The following is a 25,725-nucleotide window of genomic DNA, read 5'->3' on the forward strand; positions in this document are numbered from 1 at the left end:
AGACAGTTACAGTAAGGAGGATTCAGTCTATACTTCAGGCACCGACATCTACATCACAGTACTTGAATGTAGCAGACGGTAGAGGACGACCAGATCTGGGCACAAATCATTGACCTTTTGCATCTACCGGGCAAACAGAAGAAATGTACCAGACATGGACCTTACCCAGCGCATGCATCTTATATCTCGTCAGTACCTGCACAGGTAAGAACTCTTGCTAGACCATTGTCAATATGCATACCAATATACCATATGAATTGCACTAATTAACCCTTTATTTAATATCTTATAATGTTTCGAAGCCCAGGAATATAACTCAACTCTTAAACCGACCCTTGTAAGACTTACAGACTACTTGATGCATGGGTACAACAAGGGGGTGAGACCGGTGGAAGACTGGAAAAGCGCAACGACTGTGTACATAGACATCATGATATACACCATTCTGGGAGTGGTAAGTATGAAAGTTCACTACCCCTTCTGCTTGTATTTGTAGTTCCCCTTCTATATCTAAATCTAGGTAGCTCTCCATGGTCATGTGTGGGTTCATTCCTGATCTGCAGCGCTACAATAACCCAGAGAAATCCATCTGATATGGCAGGAAACCTTATTATCATTCCTCGCAGGAAGAAAACCACAATAGCAAATCATGCAAACCCAATTTAAAGCTCGACGACTAATTTGTTTTTAATCAAATGTTATGAAACAAATGCAGAAAAATAGAAGATGATTCTACAAATGCCGCAGATGAGGATTTGCATGGCAAAATGCATTTTATTTTTACATTCTTTATAGAGCAGGGGCGAGTGCATAGGGAATAAAGGGGCTTCTGGAGACCCTGAAAAGACAGATTGCTACTGGTATCATTGAACAAGTTAGGATTCCTGTGCATATATAGAATACAGATACTGTATATATACATACATAATAGATTTTTAAACAAACTGCCACCACCAATATCAAAATGTATGCTGTGCAAACATATGAAATATATAAACATATATTTATGAACATCTCATTTTATAGGAGATGCATCTACCTACTTTAAAGAAGCGTTATCATCCATTTTTTTATCCTTTTAATATATTACAATCATTATATTACATAGCACTGTACACTTACAATTGCTCATTTTGCCTTTCTACCCAGCTAATTCTTCTCTTTTCCATTAGGGGCTATGATATCACATGATTAAAAACTGACTAGCTGAATCCTTCTAAGCTCTATGTAGAAACAGGAAGTCTCTTTTCGTTGCATGAGTCATCATTAGAACTACAATTCTACATCACTGTAAAGTCCCTGGCAGCCCAGCTCCATCCTCTCTTTAACTTCTGACTCAGCTGCTCCACTCATCCCCCTGCCAGGGACTTTGCAGTGATGTAGAATTGTAGTTCTAATAATGACTCATGCAGGAAAAATAGACTTCTCGTTTCTAAATAGTGTTTTCTCCATCTGTGAAAAACTTTTGAAACTCTGACCAAACGCTGATGGTAAAAACTGACCTAACTTTGATCAAAATACTGATGAAAGTAGGACCGATTTTCTCATGCAAGAAAATCACTGACGTCCTCGGGGTGGCTGCTGATGAGCATATGAAAAATTGTCCGAGTTTCATCCAGAAAGCATGGACAATCTTTTTCTTCCAGGAGAAGTCCGTGTTTGGAGTTCAGCTCTGGACACTTAGTGTCCTGTCGGGTATGAACCCCGAACTTTAAAGTTCGGGTTCGCTCATCTCTACTCGCCATGTGTGAATTCAGGATATCAAAGCTCATCCAAGCCAATTCTGAAAATATATAAGACCTTAGAGTTACGCTTTAATCTCGTACATTCTTCCAAGAACATTGAGCAAGAGAAGAGTTTGTCTCATTCAGTTGCTTTGAATGTCTGTGTCATGTTAGTTTTTTGGAGACAACCCTACCTGCGCAAAACCGCTATTTTTGTTTTATTTGATTTGCGAAATTTTTTGATTTTATGTTCCCTCTTTAAACATAACTTGGTCATATCTCCATTTTTTTTTGCAAATAATTACTGTCATGAGGATGAGAAAAATCAAGTAATGACAACTTACATCTGGTACAATCAGGTAAATTTTCTCATTTTATATTTTTAATAATTTGCATATTTAATTTCCCAGAGGAGCCTGCCTGACTTATAAGTCTCCTCACTCTAACATGCCAGGCTTGGCTGATCACTCTCCACAAGAAAAAATGTTACCCCTTAAACTCCAGTCCAGAGCCTCTCACCTAGCCAAATCAGATCTCATACTTTGCACTGATGAGGGGCATCCACCCCGAAACATTGTGTCTGGAAATTTAGATTCTGGTTTCTCTTTTATCTTAAGTCATATTGCAAGGCTCATTAAAGAGTCAATATTGACTTTTAGGATTGCGCTTCCAATAGGTGGCACTATAGAGTTCTAGCCCTCTTCCTCTCTGAAGGGACAATTTGCATATTTAATTTCCCAGAGGGGCATGAATGGCTTATAAGTCTCCTCACTCTGACATGCCAGGCTTGGCTTGTCACTCTCCACAAGGAGAAATGTTACCCCTTAGACTCCAAATAAACACAGTATTTTTTTGTCTTTCTGTGTTTCTATCAATCTTTAACTTTATTATGAAATATTACTAATTTCCTTATCTGATAGTTGTCGATAACAGAATATTAAAAAAAACAAAAACGGGGCAGATTAGTAAAAAATATGTGCCACATTTATTAAGTATTTTAGATACTTTTTGCGCCTCAATAGACAATAATATATTATGGACATCATAGGGTCCACTTGATCCATCCCCACATTATATGGATAGCCATTTTAATGGCTTCCGTGAAATATATACCACAATGCTTGACTGGCTGCAGCTTCACTCAATTACATCAGCTGTTTGCTAGAGGTGCTGGGAATGGGATCTGGGGCTAATTAATAAAGATGAGCGAATTCAAGTCTTAACTGAATTCTCCACAAATTTAGCAAAAATCCAAATTCTACAGAAAACATTTTTTTGCAATTTGCTCCGTGCAAATTCAACCTCAGAAGGACGGCGGCAAAATCCCCCCAAAAGACTGACACGTCACTGCTCACCTGTCCCACCATCCTCATTGCCAGCTGTCTGGTGCTCCACTCCTTTCCGCCATTGTGTGCCTCATCTTTGGCCTCTTCATTCTAAGCTAGGACTTCTGTCACCGACCAGGCATCTGACGTTCCTGCCGACTCGGCACACAACGCGAAATAAAAATGTTGCAACGTACGTCGTGATCTTACGATGCACAGTGACGTCCGAGGCCCGAAAGTCCCAGCTTAGAGTGAAGAAGGTGAAGATGTGGTGAACGATGGTGGAAAGGAGAGGCGCGGTGGGCCAGATGGCAGCCAACAGTCAGGAGGAAGAGGGAAAGGTGACGTGAGCAGTAAGATGAGTAATAATTATTTTTATTTTTTTTAACGCTTACATTTATTATGCTCTGGGGTCTGCAAATAAGGAACATCCAATTCACAGTCAATGATTTTTCTGCGAATGGACTTTCCTAATAAGATCCATGCAATTTGGCAATTTCAAATCTCACAAGATCCGCTCATCTTTACTAATGAGAAAATCCCTTTAACCTTCACTGTTTTAGAATATAGAGAAAATGCAATGAATAACACATACACACACAGTAAAAACAATCAAATACAATAACCATCAGCTTAAAGGGATTGTCCAGTCTCAACAAAAACTTTACACGAGGTAAGATAATTAAATTCAGCATACTCACCTGCTCTAAATTCTGTGAATCTGCCTTTGTGGTCTGCGCTGGGACCTTTTCACTTCATGTCCCGATGCAAACCAATGGATCTAAAGGGAGTATGTCACAGGTGTGTCAGAAGTGACAGACAGTGGCCCTGCAGTTGGTTGCTGGAGATCTCTATGTTTGGCATTACAGACAACTTCTTAGAAGCTGTATCTCTAGGACCCAGCGGCTACCTTCCTCTGGCTAATTAACACCCTGGCCTGGGTGTATAAATACCTGCTGTTTGCCAGAGGGAGGTGCCGGTGATATTCATTACCCCTTGAGAAGGCTTGAGCAAGAGCAGTATTTCTTCATCATTGATGCTAGAGGATGTGTGCGCATTTGTTTGGAGTCAATTACAGCTAAGCGATTTTCCCTTGTTTGTCCCCCCTTTTTGTCTTTAGTGTTCAGTGGGATCAACTAGTGCTCATCCCCTCCCTTCCCTAACCTGAGCCTAATGCCAGGGAAAGTAAGGGCGAGGTACGCGTGCGGCAATTGGTGAAGAACCAATATAGGGAAAGGGAGTTAGTGGAGACAGGGAGACGCTAGATCTGCCTAGGAGGTCTCCACCCCCCCCTTTCCCTAGAGTCTGGGATCCCTTTCCCTCTTCTCTTTGTGTTGGTCTTTACCATACCTTGCGTGACATTGGTACAACTATAATAAGTCAGTGGTCAAGAATGGGGGCGGCCAAAGGTCACGTCAAGGTCTATGGGCATGCAAAATTTGGTACCTCATTCTGTTCCTCTCCAACTGTCAAATGGCTGGTGCCTGTAAATACTGTTTCTTCTTTGCAAGGCGTTGATTATGCAGAGCACAGCAGGTGAGATGGCTATGTCATTGACTGCTGCACTCTACATAGGCAGTAACCAAAATTAGAAAATTCAGCATAATGAAGTGAGCTTTCAGCTTTCTCATCTTGGCTGCTGCCTAAGCAGAGCTTAACAGACGATGACAAACTCATCTCGACTGCTGCGCTTTGCAACAGAAGCGATCAAGATGGCAGAAGATGAGCAGCAAATGAAAGAGCAAAGTATTGAATTATATGCACTGCACGTTATTACATACAGTCATAATTTAATACTAAGAGCTGTAATTACGTGACACTATTTCTAACCCTAACTAGGGCTAGGGTAAGAGCTAGGAATTTGTTTAGAGTTAGAGTTAGGCTTAGGGCTAGAGATAGTTTTAGGGTTAGGATTGGATTTAAGAGAATATGAAAAAGTTCCAGCTTCCATGATCCATTAAAATTAAAATAAGCTTTTTTTAAATTATCTACAGACACAAGTACAATAATGCAACGCGTTTCTGATCACCTACCATCCTTATTCATAGCCTTAAAAAAATTGCTGTGCTATGAAGAATTATAAGTGATCTGAAATGCGTTGCATTATTGTACCTGTGTTTTACCCATTGTCCGTAGATTATTTAATAAAAGCCGGTTTTAATTTTACTGCATCGTGGAAGCTGAAGCTTTTTCGTATTCTCTTACTGCCGTGCACAGATCGTATGAGCCATACACCTGGGGTGAGTTAGCTGGATTTTCTTTATACTAGAATTAGATTTAGAATTAGGGATAGAATTAAAGGTAGGGCTAAGGCTAGGGATAGGGCTAGGGTAATAAAATTGTTATGTGAGAAAGTATTTAACAATGTGTAGCTTTTTATTTTTAAAACGTTATATCTGACTTCAGCACAAAATAAACGAAAGCCAAAAAACTATTCTTTTTTTTGTCGATTTAAATATTACTTTTCAGTGCTTTACTTGCACTATTAAAAGTTTTATATGAATGTAATACAGTACAGACCAAAAGTTTGGACACACCTTCTCATTTAAAGATTTTTCTGTATTTTCATGACTTTGAAAATTGTACATTCACACTGAAGGCATCAAAACTATGAATTAACACATGTGGAATTATATACTTATATATCCAGCAGCATGATAACTGCGCGTATAGTTGTATTTATAATACACATTTACTATTTTTGTAATATTTTATGCCATACAGTCCTGGGTCGATGAGTTTCTTACTTGGGATCCGGAAAAATTTGATAATGTAACAAAAATTTCAATTCCTACACAATGGGTATGGATACCAGATATTGTGGTCACTGAACAGTAAGTATGCGTTACTACACAGTAAGTATGCGTTATTACTTTTAACTCTTTCATATGATAGGTGAATTGTTAATTAGAAATATACTGAGCAGTCATGGGCTTAAAGGGGCGTTTTGGTGAAGACAGCACTTGTCTATTTTGGTCCGTGTCTGTGACTATGAACGGAGCTAAAGGGCAGTTGAATGCCCAGCCGCTTAAAGGGGTTGTGCGGGACTTTCATATTGATGGCTTATTGTTAGGATAGATCATTAATAGCTGATTGGTGTGGAGCACGACACACAGCGTCACGATTTCCCCACTCAGTGTGTCTTGGTCTCGGTGACTGACAGCTCAGTCTTCCTATCTGGTGCAGGGGTGTGCTGGGCTGTCTATGTTTTGATGGACAGTTTAGCCATCCAATCTGAGTCTTGGAGGTGCTGAGCTTCTTTCAGGTGTTCCCTGTTCCAGGTGATTACCCAGCTACTTAGCTGAGATGTCAGTCCCAGATGACTGCCAGACATACCATATACTCTTTAGTATGACTTGTATTTCTGAGCTCTTTTTGTTGATCTTTTGCTGCATGACATTGGACCTCGCTCTGACCATCCATTTGCCTAGCCCCTTTGCTCTAATTTGCTTTCTTCCCGGTATTCTGACCTCGGATGTGACCTGACTTTGTCTTTGTCTTTTCCCTTTAGTTTACTATGTGCTCTCTTAGTATCTGAGACCAGAGAGTTTGACTACCCTACCTCACAGCCTGTCCTTCAGTAGTGACAAGCATCACACCCAGTGCCCCCACCGATCAGCTGATACCGATGTCGATGCTCAGTTGTGGAGCTTTACAGCACAGTTCCGTCAACTGTATAGTAGCTGCAGCCGAGTACTACACACCCATCCCCAATTCAAATCAATAGGATGCAGATGTGCAGTACCCCGCTTTGGCGATCAATATAAAAGTCCTGGGCACCACCTTTTATTCTACTTCTCCACTTTTTTTTTTTTTTAAACTTTTGCCAACTCTCTATAACTCAGCTGACCTCCAATTTGCCGAATTTGCATTGATCAAATTGTAAAATATTTATACACTGGTTAATACAGACTCGCCGAGAATTAAATTCTACTTGCATAAATGTATGTGCTCATCTCTAAATTAAGTTTCATATATCTTTTATATTATGTGTTCTGGATAAAAGTCATTTGGTCTTAAAAAAAACCAAAACACTGACTTTAATTTTTCCTTGGTTTCCAGAGTGGATGCTGTGGAATCTGCAGACGTGGCTTTCGTCTACCTTGATTATACGGGCAGAATCTATAACAACAAACCCATGCTAATAAAATCTTCCTGCAAAGTAAACCTCTATTATTTCCCATTTGACCATCAGAACTGCTGCCTGACGTTTACTAGCTGGATTCACACAAGTACGTCTGTCCGAACTTCCACCGCTACCTTACCGTATTGTTGTGATTTGATTGGTTATGTTATGCACAAGTTAACTGAGACTTTAGAAAATTAATACCTTAATTAGTATTAGTTAAAAAAAAGTTGAAATTTTTGTATTTTTTTTAACTTTTGCCCTTTTCAGTACAAGACATGGATTTATCTTTTTGGAGACATGCAAATGACACAAAGAGTTTTACAAGTCTCTACAAGAAAAATGGTGAATGGGATATTCTGGAAGTCATTCCCAGCTACTCGGTACTTACTGAATACGAAGATGGTCACAACTTTGGGATGGTTGAGTTCTATGTAAGTTAATGCCTTTTTGATTGTTATTATTATTATTATTATTATTATTATTTGTATTTTTGAATTAAATTCCTGGCATTTTAGATTTTGTTGTTATATCGATCTAAATCTGTGACTACTACAGAATATGACATTTTAATCAGTGCTGTAGGTCAGTGTTTCCCAAACTCCAGTCCTCACGGCCTCCAAAACATCATGTTTTCAAGATTTCCTTAGTATTGCACAAGTGATGGAATTATTATTAAGGCATCAGACATGGCCACGTGTTCTCTCATCTGTGCAATACTAAGGAAATCCTGAAAACATGATGAGTGTTGTCCCCGAGAACTGGAGTTTGGGAAACACTGATATAGGTAAAAAAGATATTCTGATGTGTCCTACAACATACCAGTGGATGCCGCCATTGCACCTGCTACATGGCGCCTTAACTTGTTTGGAGCGCCATGTGAGAGGCAAAGGTCCCTTGGTTGGGGTCAAATTGTGCCTGTCCATTTAAATTGGGAGGGATTCATCATTTATATATATACGATACTCAGCTTTCTACAAATAAGAGTTCCGGGTAACATTCAGCTGATGAGGAGGTCCAATGAACATGTTATACTAGCAGTGTCAGATTATATAAATTAAAGCGGACTTGTCCACAAATGTTATATTGCATTTTTAACCCCTTCCCAACATGTGACTTACATGTAAGTCACACGACAGGTGTGGGTGTACGGTGCAAGCTCAGGAGCTGAACCCGCATCATACTCATCAGATGCCAGCTGTGTTACACAGCTGACATCTGTCTCTACTTGCCTCTTAAATGCTGCTGCCAATTTCTGACAACTACATTGAAAGGCACGTGGGTGATGCCAATGAATGCAGTTTCAGGGGGCCTGATCACATGTCAAAGTTCCCTAAGGGGACTTTAAAAAAAAGTTTAAAAAAAGTTTTTAAAACACACACAAAAAAAAAGAATCACCTCCTCCCTTTTGCCACTTTAAAAAAACAATAATGGTAAAGTGAATGGTGTCATTCAAAACTACAACTTGTCTTTTAAAAGACAAGTCCTCATATGGCTTCCTCAATGGAACCATAGAAGGTTATAAATCTTGGAAGAAGGGGGGGATAAGACGAAAGCACAAAAATGAAAATTGGCTGTGGCGGTAAGGGATTAAAGATATCTCTTTGACCTGGTGAAGCAGGTGTACTTACATTGAAAATTCATGACAGAGATGGCTGTGCAATACTACCATTAAAATTAGCATTTTATGAATCCAGCTCAATGTAATATCAGGTGAGAAGACTTAAAAAAAAAAGAAATTTATAGCCACACGGATATGTATTTTTATAGTAAATATGTGACGCCCGGGTGGAGGAGAGAGTTGGATAAAAGTACTACGTCCATGTTGGTTGGACTAGGGGACGCCTCTCCTTCCCCACTCGCTAGCCCACCCTGAGAGTTGGGGTACTCGGAAGCCGGGCCACTGTGCAAGGTGGATGTAGTCGCGGCCTAGGCCCGGTCCGTGCCCAGGGTTGTCACATTAAAAAAAGTTAAGGACTAGGAGGGACGGTGACAGTGATTCGAGTGGTTATATTGACTATGCCACCTGTGGTTTCTGGTGATGCTCCAACAGCACTGCGTTCAGTCTTCTGAGGCGGGATGTAGTGGCAGCAACAGATGGTACTACTCCCCACAGGCGGAGCAGGGCCTCAGGGCAGAGGAGGCAGGAGGATGGGAATAGTAGTGAGAGATGTGGTGCGGTGTGGTACGGTGCCGCGTTGCAATAAGAAACCGGAGGCCATAGGGTTAGTCTTCCAAGCTTTACTCACAGTAGATTGCGCAGCTGCAAGGCTTCTCCCTGCTCCTCACGGCGCTCTGCGGCCACCAGGACCGGGGGTCCGACAACCTCCAGGTAGTTCAGGTGCTTTGGTCAGGACCCCTCACCAAAGTGTTCCTAGACTTTCCACTAGTTCCTCTCCTATCCGTGTGTATACTAAGGCCGGGTCTCCCTCTGGACTATGCACAGAACAAGGGTACGGGTGGCGACTCCGCTCCGTCCGTTACCCGGTGGGATCCTCTGAGCCTCCGGGCTTCTCTGACTAAGACTTGAAGTGACAGAGTCAGATATCGGGGGCCGGTACCCCTTTTGCAGCAGGACTCCCTCTGACTAGGCCAGAATAGTGAGGCAGGTGGCGTATGCCACTCTTCCTGCATCCTCCTGGGATCCTTTTGCCTGTGGAGCTTTACTCCTCTGCTCCCCTCCAGGCCTTCTTAGGTAGGGACCTTGACCGGGTAGAGACAGCCGTTAACTCTTGCCCGCTCCTCGTCTCAAGGCCAGAGAACGAGGACCATGTCCCCATCAACTGCAGGTTCACACAGAAAGCCACGTTCAGTGATGAAGATCACAATCAAAGACCATAAGCCCAAGATGGCCATTTATTAAATATGAAATATTAAGTGTAACCTAAATGTGCGTCCTCCACCCTCACCCACTACTAGGTTCCCCCTATCTTTGGTTCCCCCCATCTCCTCTTATCCCGGCTGGGGCAGCACCCTGGTGCATATAAGCCCCCCTCAGGTGGGAGAGGTGTAGTGTTGGATGCAAAGGTGGGGTCCTGACTGCTGCACCATCCTTACCTCGAAGGAGAGATACCACACCTCATTAAAGAGATGCAGTACCCCTGTGGCGACCGAACCCTCAGGGGCGCCACAAATACACTAGCCTCATCAGGCCAAAGAAATCAATTTAATAATGTGTGATATTTGTATTGTGAAAAGTAGTTATAGATACGCTTTAAAGTGGTTTGTCAACATGACATAACCCCTTAGACTGTAATTCAATTTGCTCCTTGTAAATCCTGGAGAGAAAAAAAATCTTCATATACAGAATTCACTCTTAAGACATCTGCAAGATAAAAATCTGAGGAAATTATATATATATTTTTTTTACTTTCAAAATTTGGGTCGATAAATTTGGCTCTTGTGGGATGAAAATTTTAATTAGTTACTCATCGTCTTTGGGACAGTAGAGTATCCAAAATTGACCCCATTATTAGGGTAGCAGATTACCATTACCCTTAGTGCACTCTGTAGCATGTAGACCACTTCTCGACTCTTTTCTTAGGTGAAACAGAGAGTGGGTTGGGGTGAAAATAGAGTTTTTCTCTAACCTCCATAGTATACAAAAAAAAGGGTCATGACTACCTCCTAGAACAGGGGTCATGTTATCGACGTAACAGTTTCCCCAGGCTTTGGTGCCTGAGGGTAACAAAAGCCATAAAAGAAGACGTCAATATTATAACCAAGACTTGGTCAGTTTGAGACACTAATACAGAATTGTTGGGGCTCATGGGCATCCAGTTTATCCCAAAGCTGTTGGACGGGATGAGGTCTCGCGTGCAGCTGGTCATGTTCTTCCACCAACATCATCAACCATGTCCTTTTGGACCTTGTGCATGGGGCACAGAAAAGGGCCTTCCTCAAACTGTTCAAACTTCCCCTTGAATGCTGAAGTATTAAGAATTCACATCACTGGAGATAAGGGGCCTCTGCTGACCCCTGAAAAACAAGCCTGCAAAAACCCAAATTTTTGGCAGATTATTTAAATATAATCATTTTAGCATTTTGATTTTTTTTTCATTTATTTTCCTGCCTCATTCTTTAGATAATAATAAGAAGAGAACCTATGTTTTATGCTGTGAATCTTATATTGCCCGGTACGTTATTAATGATCATGGATATCGCTGGATTTTACTTACCCCCGGAAAGTGGAGAGAGAACATCTTTCAAGATCACTCTGCTCCTCGGATATTCTGTCTTCCTCGTCGTTGTATCAGACAATTGTCCTCCCACTGGAACACCACTAATAGGTGATTTTCTTTTTTAATAGTCCTGCACTAAAAGACGAAAAACCAGGCTTAGCAGAAACATTCCCTAGAGTCGTTATTCTCCAGGACTGTCTCAACTCTTTGTGTTCCTTCCTTATAGGCTCATATTTTGTAATATGTATGGTACTTCTTGTGATCAGTGTGATGGAGAGCATATTCATAGTCCGAATAATACATCAGGAGACTCTTCATCGATCGGTTCCTCAGTGGGTGAAGACACTAGTCCTGGAGAAGATGGCTACACTGGTCTGCTTAAAGGGCAAGGATTATTTTGCTATATCAAGCAATAATATATCAGATATATCAGAGCAAAAAGAGGACAATAATAGCACTGGTAAGTAATAGACTGGAGGTTAAACCAACAACTATATTTCATACATAGCACTTAAAGTGAACCTGTCACTTACAATCTTTATGTAATTTTATTACACAGTATAAGTGTCCGTGTTCTCCTGAATCTGGCGATGTTTTTCTTCTGTTCCTGCTACTCTCCAATTCTTAGATATGGCCCACTCTTCCCTGGGTATAAATCTGGCCTTTTTTGCCAACTGGGTTTAGTCATCAGATAACACACCCACAAAAAAAATCTAATGATCACGCCCATTTGGATAACAAGACTAGATTTACGTAGACAGAGGAAGGGGCTATATCTCAGGAAAAGAAAAACAACACCAGAGTCAGGAAAACAGCAACATTTACAACAGGATACGCAAATTACAAGTCTTCTTTCAAGTGGTGTTCCCAACTGGGACATTGAGAGGATATGCTATAAATGAGTCATCTATAAGGGGGCAACAACTGAGAGAAGCATTTCAAGAACGGGGCACAGTTGCGCTCAGAAATGGAGAGGTGGCTCCATACGGCTACATCTCCCTTACTGACAATTAGTATTGAGCGAGCATGCTCGCTACTGCTTGGTGCTCTCCCGAGCATCTCATTGCTTGAGATGCTCGGCGCTCGCCCAGTATTTCCGGGGTTGCTCGGTGGGAGCTCGGGTCCCCTCCCTGCATGTTTGGAGATCTTTACAGAGCCAATGAACATGCAGGGATTGCCTGCCACTGACTGTAATGCTGCAGCCATGTTTGTTGTGGCATTACAGTGATTAGCTGGCCGCACAGCGTCATCAGGTCTATATCAGACCGGGCGCCGCCATGCTCGTCACAGTCACTCCGGAATCAGACAGTGTAGGGAGAGGTGTTGCTGAGCTAGGGAGAGATTTGCTTGTTTCTAGTTAGTGTAGGGAGAAAAACCGTACATTACACATATCCATCTTAACAAACAGTCCTTCTGAGGACTAATCCATCTGCAGAGATATCAGGCAGGCAGTGTATATAGGCAGGCAGGGTATATAGCCGACTGCAGTTCATATAGCACAAGAGGCTCCATTCCAGTTTTGTCTGCTGCTGCTGTTAGATATTTCTAGAAATAGGCCCAGGTCTCAGAGGCCAGGAATATTTTTTTTTGGATCTTAATTCTCATTATTTGCTTAAAAAGCAATTCAGAGAACATCGTTTTTCTGCGCCATTTGCTTGTTGGCACTGGGCAAGCTGAAATTGTGCCACAACAAACACCCACATCTTCTCGCTCGACCTTCCTGTCCCAATTAAAAGGGGACCGCAGAACACCACTATTGAACACAGAGCAGTGTCAAAAGGTTATTGGTTGGATAGCAGATAATGCTTCCAGTCACTTAACCACCACCACCTTGTCTTCCACACGGTCAAGTTTCAGTAGCCGTGAGTCTGGACCGCATATTCCTCACCCTGAACCTCCTTCCTCTCACCATGTCGAGTGGCCAAAGACAACTGATCCCACACTTGGAAACTCCAAAGAGCTGTTCACTTTTCCATTTATAGATTCGGGCCTCTCGTCCGTTCCACTTGAAGCGGGGCAAGAGGAGATTGCATGTAGTGATGCCAAAATATTTGAGCAGCCACGGTCACACGAAGGTGACGGTAGGAAAGTGTCACAAGAGGTGAACGATGATGAGACACAATTGCAAGAAAGTCAGGAGGAGGACCACAGTGTGGAAGTGGAAGACATGGTGGATGATATAGTAACTGACCCAACCTGGCAGGAGGACATACAGAGCGAGGAGAGCAGCACACAGGGGGAGGGAGGCAGAGCACCCCAACAGGCAGGAAGAAGCAGTGTGGTGGCCGCAGAAAGAAGGCAGGCAACTGTTCCCCGTAACACCAACACAAAGGAAGTTGCCAGTACAACTGTTAGGTCTTTTTAAAGACTCTGCCAATAACCCCAAAAAGGCCATTTGCACCACCAGCCAGGCCAGCATCAGCAGGGGTGGCAAAACGACCAGCCTGACCACCACCAGCATGATCAGGCGCATGGCAGCAAAGCACCCGACTTTGTGGGCCGAACCCAGGGTCCTGGAACAGTGTCTGCGGATGGCACCACTGCTTGTTCCGCTGTTGTGCATGCAAGCCAATCCCCTGTCCATAGTGCATGCGAAGATGCCTCCTGTCCTGCACCTGTCATTGCACACTCTCAAGTAGGAGCATCAGGAAGCACGTCCACGTCCTTGTCCCAGTGCAGCGTTCAGTTGTCCATACCCATGTCCTTGGAATGCAAGCGCAAATACACAGCCAACACCCCACAGGCCACACTACTAAATTCCCACATTTCGAGACTGCTTGCGCTCGAAATGTTGCCTTTTAGGCTCGTGGAGACGGAAGCATTCCACTACCTGATGGAGGCGGCCGTTACTCGGTAATTGGTCCCCAGCCGCCACTATTTCTCCCAGTGTGCCGTCCCCGCATTACACAAGCATGTGTCCCAAAACATTAGCCGTGCCCTCAACAACACAGTTACTGGGAAAGTCCACCTAACCACGGACATGTGGACAAGTGCTTGTGGGCAGGGACGCTACATCTCACTGACTGCACACTGGGTTAACATAGTGGAAGCCGGGGCCCAGTCAGACGTTGGGACAGAACACATCCTCCCAATGCCAAGGATCGCAAGGCCCTAGGTTAGTCAGGGTTTCCACCACAGTCTACAGCTCCTGCACCGAATCCTCCTCTTCCTCTTCAGCCTCCATCTTCGAAATGACCACATCAGTCACCAGCTTGAAGCACTGCAGCACTGCCTCGGCCAATCGGCAACAGGCTGTGTTGAAGCTAATATGCTTAGGTGACAAACTGCACAATGCTGAAGAGTTGTGGACAGCTCTGAAAGAGCAAGCAGATCTGTGGCTCACACCGCTGAACCCACAGCCTGGTATGGTCATGTGTGACAACGGCCGGAACCTGGTGGCGGCTCTAAGGCGAGGCAAGCTCACACACATACCATGCCTGGCCCATGTGCTTAACCTTGTGGTTCAGCGATTTCTCAAATCCTACCCAGAGCTGCCGGATCTGCTTGTTAAAGTTCGCCGCCTGTGTGCCCATTTTAGAAAGTCAGCTACAGCTTCCGCCGCCCTTGCCGTGTTTCAGTAGTGTTTGCAGCTTCGGTCTCACAGACTCCCCACGCGTTGGAACTCTACACTGCAGATGTTGGGGAGTATTTGTGAGCAGAAGAGGGCAGTTTTTCAGTACCAGCATCAACAAGGCCGTCGGTATTCAGTTCAGACTCCACACATAAGACCTCAGGAGTGGACATGGATGCCAGACATATGTACCATCCTCCAAAACTTTGAGAACTCCACCAAGATGGTGAGCGGCAATGACGCCATAATTAGCGTCACCACCCCGCTTTGACAAAGAGGATGCATTGCAGGCGGAGCATGATGAGATGGAGCAAGGAACCATACAGGGTGATTACACACAGCCCAGCCTCATCTCATCCCAACGTGGATTGGGTGACAATGAGGAAGAGGAGGAGGAGGAGGAGGAAGAACAGGAGCTAGTTTCATGTGCTATAGACGGTATTACCTGCACAACTGTCATACCGTCTGTTCAGCGTGGATGGCCTAAGGACAGAGAGGAGGAGGATGAGAGCATGGTCACTCGTCCTCTTGGTGAGGACACAGAAGTCTTGCCTGTTAGCAGTCTGGCACGCATGGCTGAGTTTATGTTACACTGCCTTTCCCATGACCCTCGCATTCTCAAAATTTTGGGTGACAGTCATTACTGGTTGGTGACACTTCTAGACCCATGCTACAAGGAGAACTTTATATCTCCTATTCCTGAGGCAAACAGGTCTACAAAAATGGGGCAGTACCAGAAGGCCCTTGTTGTGGAACTATTAAAAAAATTCCCATCTGAAAACGCTGGTGGCAGAGGTCACAGTTCGTTGGACAACCAAGGACTACAGGCGAGAGAGACGCAACTCCAATCCAGCAGAGGCAGGGGAACACTGTCAAAGTCCTGGGAGAATTTTCTCAGCCCCTTCCATCGTACAAGCCCTGAGGCGCGGGGTACTCTCACAAGGAGTGCAAAGGTTGGGAAGATGCTGAGGGAGTACTTTGCCGACCGTACCAACGTCCTCCATGATTCCTCTGTGCCTTATAATTATTGGGTATCCAAGCTGGATACGTGGAATGAACTGGTTCTCTACGCCTTGGAGGTCCTGGCCTGCCCTGCCGCTAAAGTTTTATCAGAGCGGGTTTTTAGTGCCGCTGGTGGAATTATAACTGATAAGTGCATCCGCCTGTCAACTGGAAATGCTGACAGGCTGACTCTTATAAAAATAAACAAGGGCTGGATTGGGCCAGACTTCTCAACACCATCGAATAATAACAGCGTAACAAAAACTCAAATCCAGTGTCTTTTTTTGGCAGGTGTATTCCCATGCACCTTTTCACACCCATACATGGGTATACGCGTCCTGATTTTGGCTATTTGTTCTTTTCCTCCTGCTTCTCCTCATTCTCATTCTCCACCACCATATCACCAGGGTGACCGTGGTCTGTGATGCAAAACAAACATCATTTTTAAAGGGTGTTTATGATACCCGTAAAAAAAAATTTTTATACAGTATGTTCATGTATACACCCCAGTGGTAAATGTTTGTCAGCCCATACACTTAGTGCATGGGCATTACAAGTATAGGATACCCGCTTCTTTCTAATGGGAACATTTTTTTATGAGGCCCTCCTCCACGTCTTTTCTAAGGGGCATTGGAGTGCCTCTCAATTTTTTGCAGCCCTTGCATTCACTCCATAGTCCAACACTATGGGAGACCCACTTCCTAATAATGGGAACATTATTTCATGAGGCCCTCTACATCTCTACCAAGGGGCATTGGAGTGCCACCCAATTTTTGGCAGCCCTTGCATTCACTACATAGGCCAACACTATGGGAGACCCAGCCGCTGGACTCACTACATATTCTATAACTGTATAGCAGACCCTCTCCTTTCTAATGGGAACATGTCGTACTCGTTACTGTAGCCATGCTCTCTGTGTCTTTAAATTCTTTGTGGGATTTTTCCTAAATTTTGTCAGCTGTTGGACTCACTGCATACCCTATAACTGTATAGCAGACCCTCTCCTTTCTAATGGGAACATGTCATACTCATTACTGTGGCCCTGCTCTATGTGTCTTTAATTTGTTAGTGGGGTTTTTCCCAAATTTTGGCAGCCCTTGCAGTCACAGCATGGGCATTACCACTAAAGGAGATCCGCTCCTTTTTAATGGGAACATTTTTTTAATGAGACCCTCCTCTATGTCTCTTCAAAGGGGTATTGGGTTGCGTCCAAATTTTTGGCAGCCTTTGCAGTGACGGCATACGCAATAACAGTATAGGAGACCCACTCGTTAATAATGGGAACAACAAAGCATAGCCGGCTGATGGCTCTCTAACAATAGCGAGGGCCGACTGCTGGCCTTTTAAGAATAGTAAGGGCCGCCTGATGGCCGTATAAAAATAGGCTTTGTGACTTTCAGAGTCCCTCCATCATAAATGAAACAGGATGTGTCTGATGATGTGTCACACACCACATGGCCAGATAAGGTTGTAAAATGTTAAAAAGACATTTCCCGGTGAATGCATTTGTCTTAAAAAATAACGTAAAAAAAACAGTAGGATCTTTCCTTAGCATAAAAAACAGTCGCCAGTGTAACCTCAATGTAATCACATTGTTCAGCTCCTGCACCTCCTCCTCCATCTCCGAAATGACCATATCAGTCACAAGCTGAAAGCACTGCAGCACTGCCTTGGCCAAGCGGCAACAGGAGGTGCTGAAGATAACATGCTTTATACTTAGGTGACAAACTGCCCAGCGCTGCAGAATTGTTGAAAGCTGTAACACAGCAGCCTGATCTGTGGCTCTCACCGCTGAACATACAACCAGGCATGGTCATGTGTGACAATGGGCGGAACCTGGAGACTGAGAAATGACAGCAGGAGTAGATATGGTTTCCCTCTATGCCAGTCCTTTCACCGAGCTAAAGAATATGGCTGTGATGAAATACTACTCCCACTGAGAAGCTGTTTCAGATTGAAAAACATTGGGTCCACCAGAGGATTTAATTCTGAGGGCTCACCTTTCTCCACCGCTCAAGAGCCCCATGGCAGTTGCAAAGTTAGCGCTATCATGAGCTCTCCTGATGTAGAAGCCAGGGCTCACCAGAGGATTCTCTGGTGGGACATTCCAACCCTGCCAAGAAGCAGTCCTGGCTAAGAAAAGTGTGTGGGAAGGTTCCCAGACACTCTATGGCTGCTTTTTTACTGAGGTGGAAACCCATGCAAACACAGGGAGAACATACAAAATCCTTGCAGATGTTGTCCTTGCTGGGATTTGAACCCAGGATCCCAGGCTGCAAGGCTTCAGTGCTAACCACTGATCCAATGTGCTGCCATTCATCCTCTGATATCTAACAGGCTGGAGAAACTTGCACCTACTGCCACTCTATCTTCAGCTCCTTTGTGAGAAACTAATGTATTTGGGCAGCCACTCAGTCTACCAAATAAAATTCCTGAGAAGGAAATTGGGGATGGCTTAGCTACTGGTACTGGGGGAAGTGCTAATACCATGGCGCCGTACCATAGTTTACTGGAAATATTCCAGGCTGGTAGGAGGCAAGCAGATTCCCACAGAAAAGTACCATCAGTAATGTTCAGGGATCCACGCTTGTAGAAGGCAGAGGCAATACCGGGAGAAATAGTGGCAGCTGGGGACCGAATATGGACACCTGGCCGCCGCCATGAGGTTGTGGACAGCTTCCGCCTCCACGAGCCAAAAAGGCCACATTTCAAGTGCAAGCAGCTGCCCATAAATCTGGCAGTTTAGTTTTGCGGCCTGTGGGTGGGTGGCTGGCTGCATACTTGCTCTTGCATTCGAAGTAACAGAAAACTAAGCAGATGGTGGCCTCTATCATCATCATGGCCTCACCTCGGCACTATTAACTCTCCTGAAGGAGAAGCCAGGGCCCACTGGAGGAGTCTCTGGTTCTCTGGTGGGCCCGTCCAACCCTGCCGAGAAGCAGCCCTGGCTAAGAAAAGTGTGTGGGAAGGTTCCCGGACACTCTATGGCTGCTTTAAGAACGTGGATTGGAAGTACTTATGCATGTTATTTCTCAAACCGCATTGCCGATCAGGCAAACTCTGTAGTCATGAAATTAAAGGCGCAAAGAAAGATGTTTGCGTGTCGAAGCACCACCGACAAGTAAGAGCTGGTGATGGTGAAGGACTTCCTGGGAGAAATGACACCCAGAGTAGATACAGTTTCCCTCTATGCCAGTCCTTTCATCGAGCTAAAGAATATGGCTGTGGTGAAATACAACTCTCACTGAGAAGCAGTGTCAGACTGAAAAGCATTGGGCCCCACCAGAGGATTTGATTCTGAGGGCCCACCTTTCTCCCCCGCTGAAGAGCCCCATAGCAGCTGCAGAGTTTGCGCCTATCATGAACTCTCCTGATGGAGAAGCCAGGGCCCACCCAAGGATTCTATGGGAAGTACGTGGGAAGGTCCCCGGACACACTATGGCTGCATTTTTAATGTGGACTGGCTCCGTACCATCCCTGGCCACATTCACCTGTCCACGTGTTTGTGGTTAGGCGGTGCTTCCCAGTAAGTGCACTGGGGAGGGCACAGGTAATATTGTGGGACACGTGCTTGTGGAAGGCGGAGACAACAACGGGAGAAATTGTGGCGATTGGGGACCGAGCATGGACACCCGTCCGCCGCCGGCATGAGTTTGTGAAAAGCTTCCGCCTCCACGAGCCTAAAAAGCCACATTTTAAGTGAAAGCAGCTTTAGAGGACTTCCTGGGAGAAATGACAGCTGGAGTAGATATTTCACCAAGCAAAAGAATATGGCTGTGGTGAAATACAACTCTCAGCAAAAAAAGCTTTGGACTGGCTCCGTACCGTCCCTGGCCACATTCACTTGACCACGTGTTTGTGGGTAGGCGGTCCTTCCCAGTAAGTTCACTGGGGAGGGCACAGGTAATGTTGTAGGACCCATGCTTGTGGAAGGCTGAGACGACACCGGGACAAATAGTGGCGGCTGGGGACCGAGTATGGAAACCCGGTCGCCGCCGCCATAAGGTTGTGGACATCTTCCACCTCCACGAGCCTAAAAGGCCACATTTCAAGTGCAAGCAGCTGTCAAAAATTTGGCAGTATAGTATTGCAGCCTGTGGGTGGGTGGCTGGCTGCATACTTGCGCTTGCATTCCAAGGAATGGGGTAGGGACAACTGAACGCTTCACTGGGACAAGGACGTGGACGGTGATTGTTGCAAGTCTGCAATGACATGTGCATGGCGGGAGGCATTTTCGCATGCGCCAAGGATCACTTATCATGGGCACTCTTTTAGGCAGTGACCTGGGAGTCAGAGATACTTTCAGGAGTCTTCCCCATGCTGTTTCCATGTTTTTTCACCACTGTATGCATGTGTCTGATGATGTGTCACACATCACATGGCCAGATAAGGTTCTAAAATCTTAAAATGACATTTCCAGGTGAATGCATTTGTCTTAGTTGAAAGCAATGCAAAAGTGCAAAAACGCATCAAAAACTCTACGTGTGAACATAGCCCAAGGTGTTGAGGAGTATCTTTGGTTTTGGTAATTTATTTTGCCTTATATACAAGTCATTACCCTGGAAAAAATGTTCTTTAACATATTTCCCAGGAAAATCCATTTTGGTTTAGTTTTTGTATGTTTTATTGTGAGTCCATAAAAGTGGCGTGATACTCTGGCAACGTTGTTGACAGCAGTGACCTGGGAGTCAGAAATGCTTACAGGGGTCTTCCCCATGCTATTCCCATGTCATTTGAGCACTGTTCCCATCGATTTGGGCAATTTTTAGGCCCTCTGCAGACCGCTGGGGGGAGCCGCCTGAAAAATGCTCGAGTTTCCCATAGACTTACATTGGGCTCGTTGCTCGGGTTGAGTACCCGAGCATTCAAACTTGCTCGACCCGAGCATCGAGCACCCGAGCATTTTAGTGCTCTCCCATCACTACTGACAATATAGATCTGGGTCCCAGTTGTGGGACCTGCACAGGGTCGGACTGGGGCACCAGGACACCGGAGAATGCTCCTGTGGGCCCGGGTCCTCGGTGGGCACCCAAGCGGGACACACGGGGGCCTGCTGGTTAACATGGCCACCGGTGCACCTGCATTGGGGCCCAAAGGTGGAGGGGGGACCCTTGCTGTGCGCCTGATGAGGGAAATCTGGCCTGCTTCTTGGGCCCCCAAGCTTGGGGGGCCCATGGCCAGATTGCCCTCTCGTGTGCGGCAGCGGTGGGCAGGGAGCGATCCCTCCACTCCACTGCTGACAGGAGAAAATGGCAGTGGAGTGAAGGGATTTGTCCTGCACTTCCTCCGTGACACAGGCTCATCATGCAGCGCGGGCCTCTGTCAGGAAGAAAGATGCCGGCAGGAAGCAGGGGACAATGCTGCGGGGGAACGAGCAGACAGGGTAAGTGTTTTTTTGTTTGTTTGTTTAACTAGAGCGACTGGAGGAGCTGGGGGGAGAAGAGGGAGAGCAATAGTGCTGGAGCAGGTGGGGGGAGAAGAGGGAGAGTAATGCTGCTGGAGCAGGTGGGGGGAGAAGAGGGAGAGCAATGATGCTGGAGAAGGTGGGGGCAGAAGAGGGAGAGCAATGGTGCTGGAGAAGGTGGAGGGAGATGAGGGAGAGCAATGGTGCTGGAGGAGGTGGGGGGAGAAGAGGGAGAGCAATGGTCCTGGAGGAGGTGGGGGGAGAAGAGGGAGAGCAATGGTGCTGGAGAAGGTGGGGGAGAAGAGGGAGAGCAATGGTGCTGGAGGAGAAGGGGGGAAGAGGGACAGCAATGGTGCTGGAGGAGGTGGGGGAGAAGAGGGAGAGCAATGGTGATGGAGGAGGTGGGGGGAATAGGTAGAGCAACGGTAATGGAGGAGGTTGGAGGAGATATGACAATGGTGTTGGAGGAGGTGGGGGGGGAGATATGGCAATGGTGCTGGAGGAGGTGGGGGAGATATGGCAATAATGCTGGAGGAGGTGGGGGAGATATGGCAATGGTGATGGAGGAGGTGAGGGGAAGATATGGCAATGGTGATGGAGGAGGTGGGGGAGATATGGCAATGGGGCTGAAGGAGGTGGGGGGAGATATGGCAATGATGCTGGATGAGGTGGAGGGAGATATGGCAACGGTGATGGAGGAGGTGGGGGAGATATGGCAATGGTGATGGAGGAGATGGGGGAGATATGGCAATGGTGATGGAGGAGGTGGGGGAGATATGGCAATGGTGATGGAGGAGGTGGGGTAGATATGGCAATGATGATGGAGGAGGGAGATATGACAATGATGGAGAAGGTGTGGCAGAGCAATGATGGGGAATTATTTGGATGCTATATGCTGTTAATATCTGGTCTGGTCACAGTGTGGTGGTATTTCTCCTTTGTATGTGGTATTATTCGGTCACTATGTGGTGGTAATATGTAGGCCAGTAATGATGTGGCAGTATTTCTCTCTTGTTTGTGTTAGTATTGGTGGGGGGAGATATGTGAATGGTGCTTGAGGAGGTGGGGGAAGATATGTCAATGGTGCTGGAGGAGGTGGGGGGAGAAATGGCTATGGTGCTGGAGGAGGTGGGGTAAGATATGGCGATGGTGCTGGAGGAGGTGGGAGAAGATATGGCAATGGTGCTGGAGGAGGTAGGATGGAGATATGGCAATAGTGATGGAGGAGGTGGGGAGAGATATGGCAATGGTGATGGAGGAGGTGGGGGAGATATGGCAATGGTGCTGGAGGAGGTGGGGGAGATATGGCTATGTTGATGGAGGAGGTGGGGGAGATATGGCAATGATGATGGAGGAGGGAGATATGACAATGATGGAGAAGGTGTGGCAGAGCAATGATGGTGAATTATTTGGACGCTATATGCTGTTAATATCTGGTCTGGTCACGGTGTGGTGGTATCTCTCCTTTGTATGTGGTATTATTCGGTCACTATGTGGTGGTAATATGTAGGCCAGTCATGGTGTGGCAGTATTTCTCCCTTGTTTGTGTTAGTATTGGTGTTGGTATAGTGGATTGTGTTGTGTATGGCGGTCATTTGTTCTCTCTGATATTTAATTAGGAGAAGATTCTTTATTTCCATTGGTGATTAAATACTTGGAACAAGATGCGCTTACAGGGGTTCTCCAGGGAAAACAACTAATCACCTCTCCACAGGTGATAACTTATTGATTAGTGGAGGTCTGAATTCTGGGACCTGCACCAACTGGTAGAATGTGGAGTTTTTATTCCCATTAGACTGGAGCTCAAGTGCGACTTGGCCACTGATCAATTCATTCCCTCAGTGACTGCTCTTGTTTTTTTTATGGAAGCCCCAAAGAAAATGAATGGAGATGTGATCAGACGTCCCACCTGCTGCTGCATTTTAAAATGGGGATAAGTGTCCTGTCAGGGATAAAACTTCCCCATTCTTCCGATAGCTGCATTTTCCAATGTTCGGAGCCAAACGATCAATAAGTTATCACCTATCCTGTGGAGCTCATGGATCGGTGATAACTTGTTTTAACCAAAGAACCCCTTTAATGCAAACTACCGTAATTGTACATCCCAGTTATAGCATGTGCACAGTAGCAGGAGCCTCCTGCGATTTATAGTCGACGCTCCACTATAACAGGGATAACGGCTAACAGGTATTTGCATATAGCTGTAGGTTGGGCCTCAAGGATCAATTCCCCCTTTGGGCCCCAGACACCCCAGTCTGACACTGGACCTGCATCTATTGGACCTGCGGAGACATCTGTTTGTCTGAAAGTTTTGAACACAAGTAAGGGCAAATCAACAGGATGTGCTGTAAAAATGTATAGCACATCCTGTTGATTTGCCCTTACTTGTGTTCAGAACTTTCAGACAATCAGATGTCTCCGCACTTCTGCCGTTTCTTCTTTCATACGCATGCAATCTCATAGACACAGAGAGAGTTTGAAACTGCAGCTACATCCCCCTCTTACCCCTTCTAATAATTAAATATATTGTATACTTGCCAACTGTTCCTAACTTCCCAGGACTGCCCTGAAATTTCAGATACAGTCCTGGTAATTTCAGGGCACAATTGGAGTGTTGGTTATGTAAACCACATCCAAAAGTTAGTTGCCCATGATGGGTTAGGACACTTCCAAGAGGGACATAAACATTCCCCCAACACTAAATGTTGATAAATATGGCTATGATAATGCTCATAATGGCAGTAGTCATGCTATAATGGGAAAAACCATCACAGATCCATCAAGAAATTAATAATTTAATAATCGATTGCCTTAGACATATATTAAAGGGGTTGTACTAAGTTTGAAAGTTCTGACCTATCCTTTGCTCAATTCATTCTCTATGATGTCTCCGGAGATAGCCGAATGCTGCGCTCAGTTGTTCTTTGGCACTCTCATTAAGAATGAATGATGCGGAGGTGCACGTGCTCGACCTCCACTCCATTCATACAGGGCTCTTCAGAACATCATTTTTGGGATCGGAGGGGGGCCCATCAGTCGGACTAACAACAATTGGGAAGTTATCCTTTATGTTTTGGCTCATCTGGTGAGGTGGATCCTCTAAGGCCAAAGTCCAGGTGGGCACACGGGCCACCAGCGTTGGTGCAGTAGGTTGATAAGGTGCACGGGAAACAGGTAGCAAGGGTACTGGAGGCTGCAGGCTGATAGAAGACTGGGAAACAAGTAGCAGGGATACTGGAGACTGCAGGCAGACAGGAGACTAGTAAGCAGGTAGCTGAGGTACTGGAGGCCACATGTACACAAAACTGAGGACCAGTAAAAGTCTTGATACCAAGACACCGGTGTGTGTCCTGGTAGGCCTTATATAATCCCAGGCAGACAATTATATGGGAGAATGTCACCTACAAAGCCCAACATGGAGCACAATAGAATTCAGTGGACCGGGATGAGGAGAGCAAAGCCCGAATCCGGGACAGGTGTGTAACACTCTATCCTATGTTCCATTCATTCTCAATGGGATCATCGGATAAAGCCAGGTGCTGCGCTCAGCTGGTCTTTGACACTTCTATGAAGGATGAATGGTGCGGAGATGCGCATGCTTGACCTCCGCTCCATTCACCTAAGGCTCTTCAGAACCTTGTTCCTGGAGTCAGTGGGGGTCGCATCAACCAGATTGATAACGAGCAGGAAGTTATCCCCTATGGGTTCAACCCATTTAACCGTATGACTATTTTCTTTTTATGCTTTTTCAAAGAAAAATTGACAAACTACAATGATGAAACTATGAAGTACCATATCAGGCAATTGGCCACAGCACAGGACCCAGACGTGCAACTCAGGATAATAAAAGAAATCCAAGAAAGCCTGAAGAAGAATACGGACAGGTTTATCTCCAGGGAGTGGCTCCATGTTGGATACATCATTGACACGTTCCTTTTCCGTCTATATATTTTAGCTGTAGTTCTGTTCATGGCTTCCATGGCAGCTATATGGGCTCACCGGCCCCAAGCTTAAATCTTACTGGATCAAATCCAAAAGATAAAAGACAGGATGGACCCTATTAAATATAACTGAGCATAAACCAAAGTCATGTGTAGGACATACGCTTCGAAAAATGTAATGACCCACATTAACTAATATTAAACAATTGTTTGATGTGTAAACTTAGTCATTCTAGGAGGTCTGAAGATATGTCAAATGTATGATAGTGGTGCATAGATTACTGTCAGAGCTTAGACAAAAGACCTCATTTTGTCAACCAGGCTAAAAGAAAACTGTGTTACCCATAGCAACCAATCAGAGCACAGCTTTCATTTCTTAAACCGCTAAGTTAAAATGAAAGCTGTTCTGTGATTTGTTGCTATGGGCAACACAGCCATTTTTCTGAGACAC

The 25,725-nt window shown here is 45.1% G+C and overlaps 1 protein-coding gene across 1 annotated transcript; it reads left to right on the plus strand.

Moving 5' to 3' along the window:
- Positions 1–358: 358 nt before the first annotated feature.
- LOC141171803 (5-hydroxytryptamine receptor 3A-like) lies at positions 359–25,347 on the plus strand. The gene is made up of 8 exons (XM_073655440.1): positions 359–454; positions 2,039–2,083; positions 5,774–5,883; positions 7,112–7,281; positions 7,446–7,609; positions 11,260–11,464; positions 11,583–11,816; positions 25,088–25,347. Exons 1-8 carry the CDS (start codon positions 359–361, stop codon positions 25,345–25,347), a joined length of 1,284 nt encoding a protein of 427 aa, XP_073511541.1.
- The last annotated feature ends 378 nt before the right edge of the window (positions 25,348–25,725 follow it).

The sequence above is a fragment of the Phyllobates terribilis genome, unplaced genomic scaffold (assembly GCF_046119375.1).
Source record: "Phyllobates terribilis strain yellow unplaced genomic scaffold, ASM4611937v1 Scaffold_12__6_contigs__length_324123572, whole genome shotgun sequence".
Taxonomy (NCBI): domain Eukaryota; kingdom Metazoa; phylum Chordata; class Amphibia; order Anura; family Dendrobatidae; genus Phyllobates; species Phyllobates terribilis.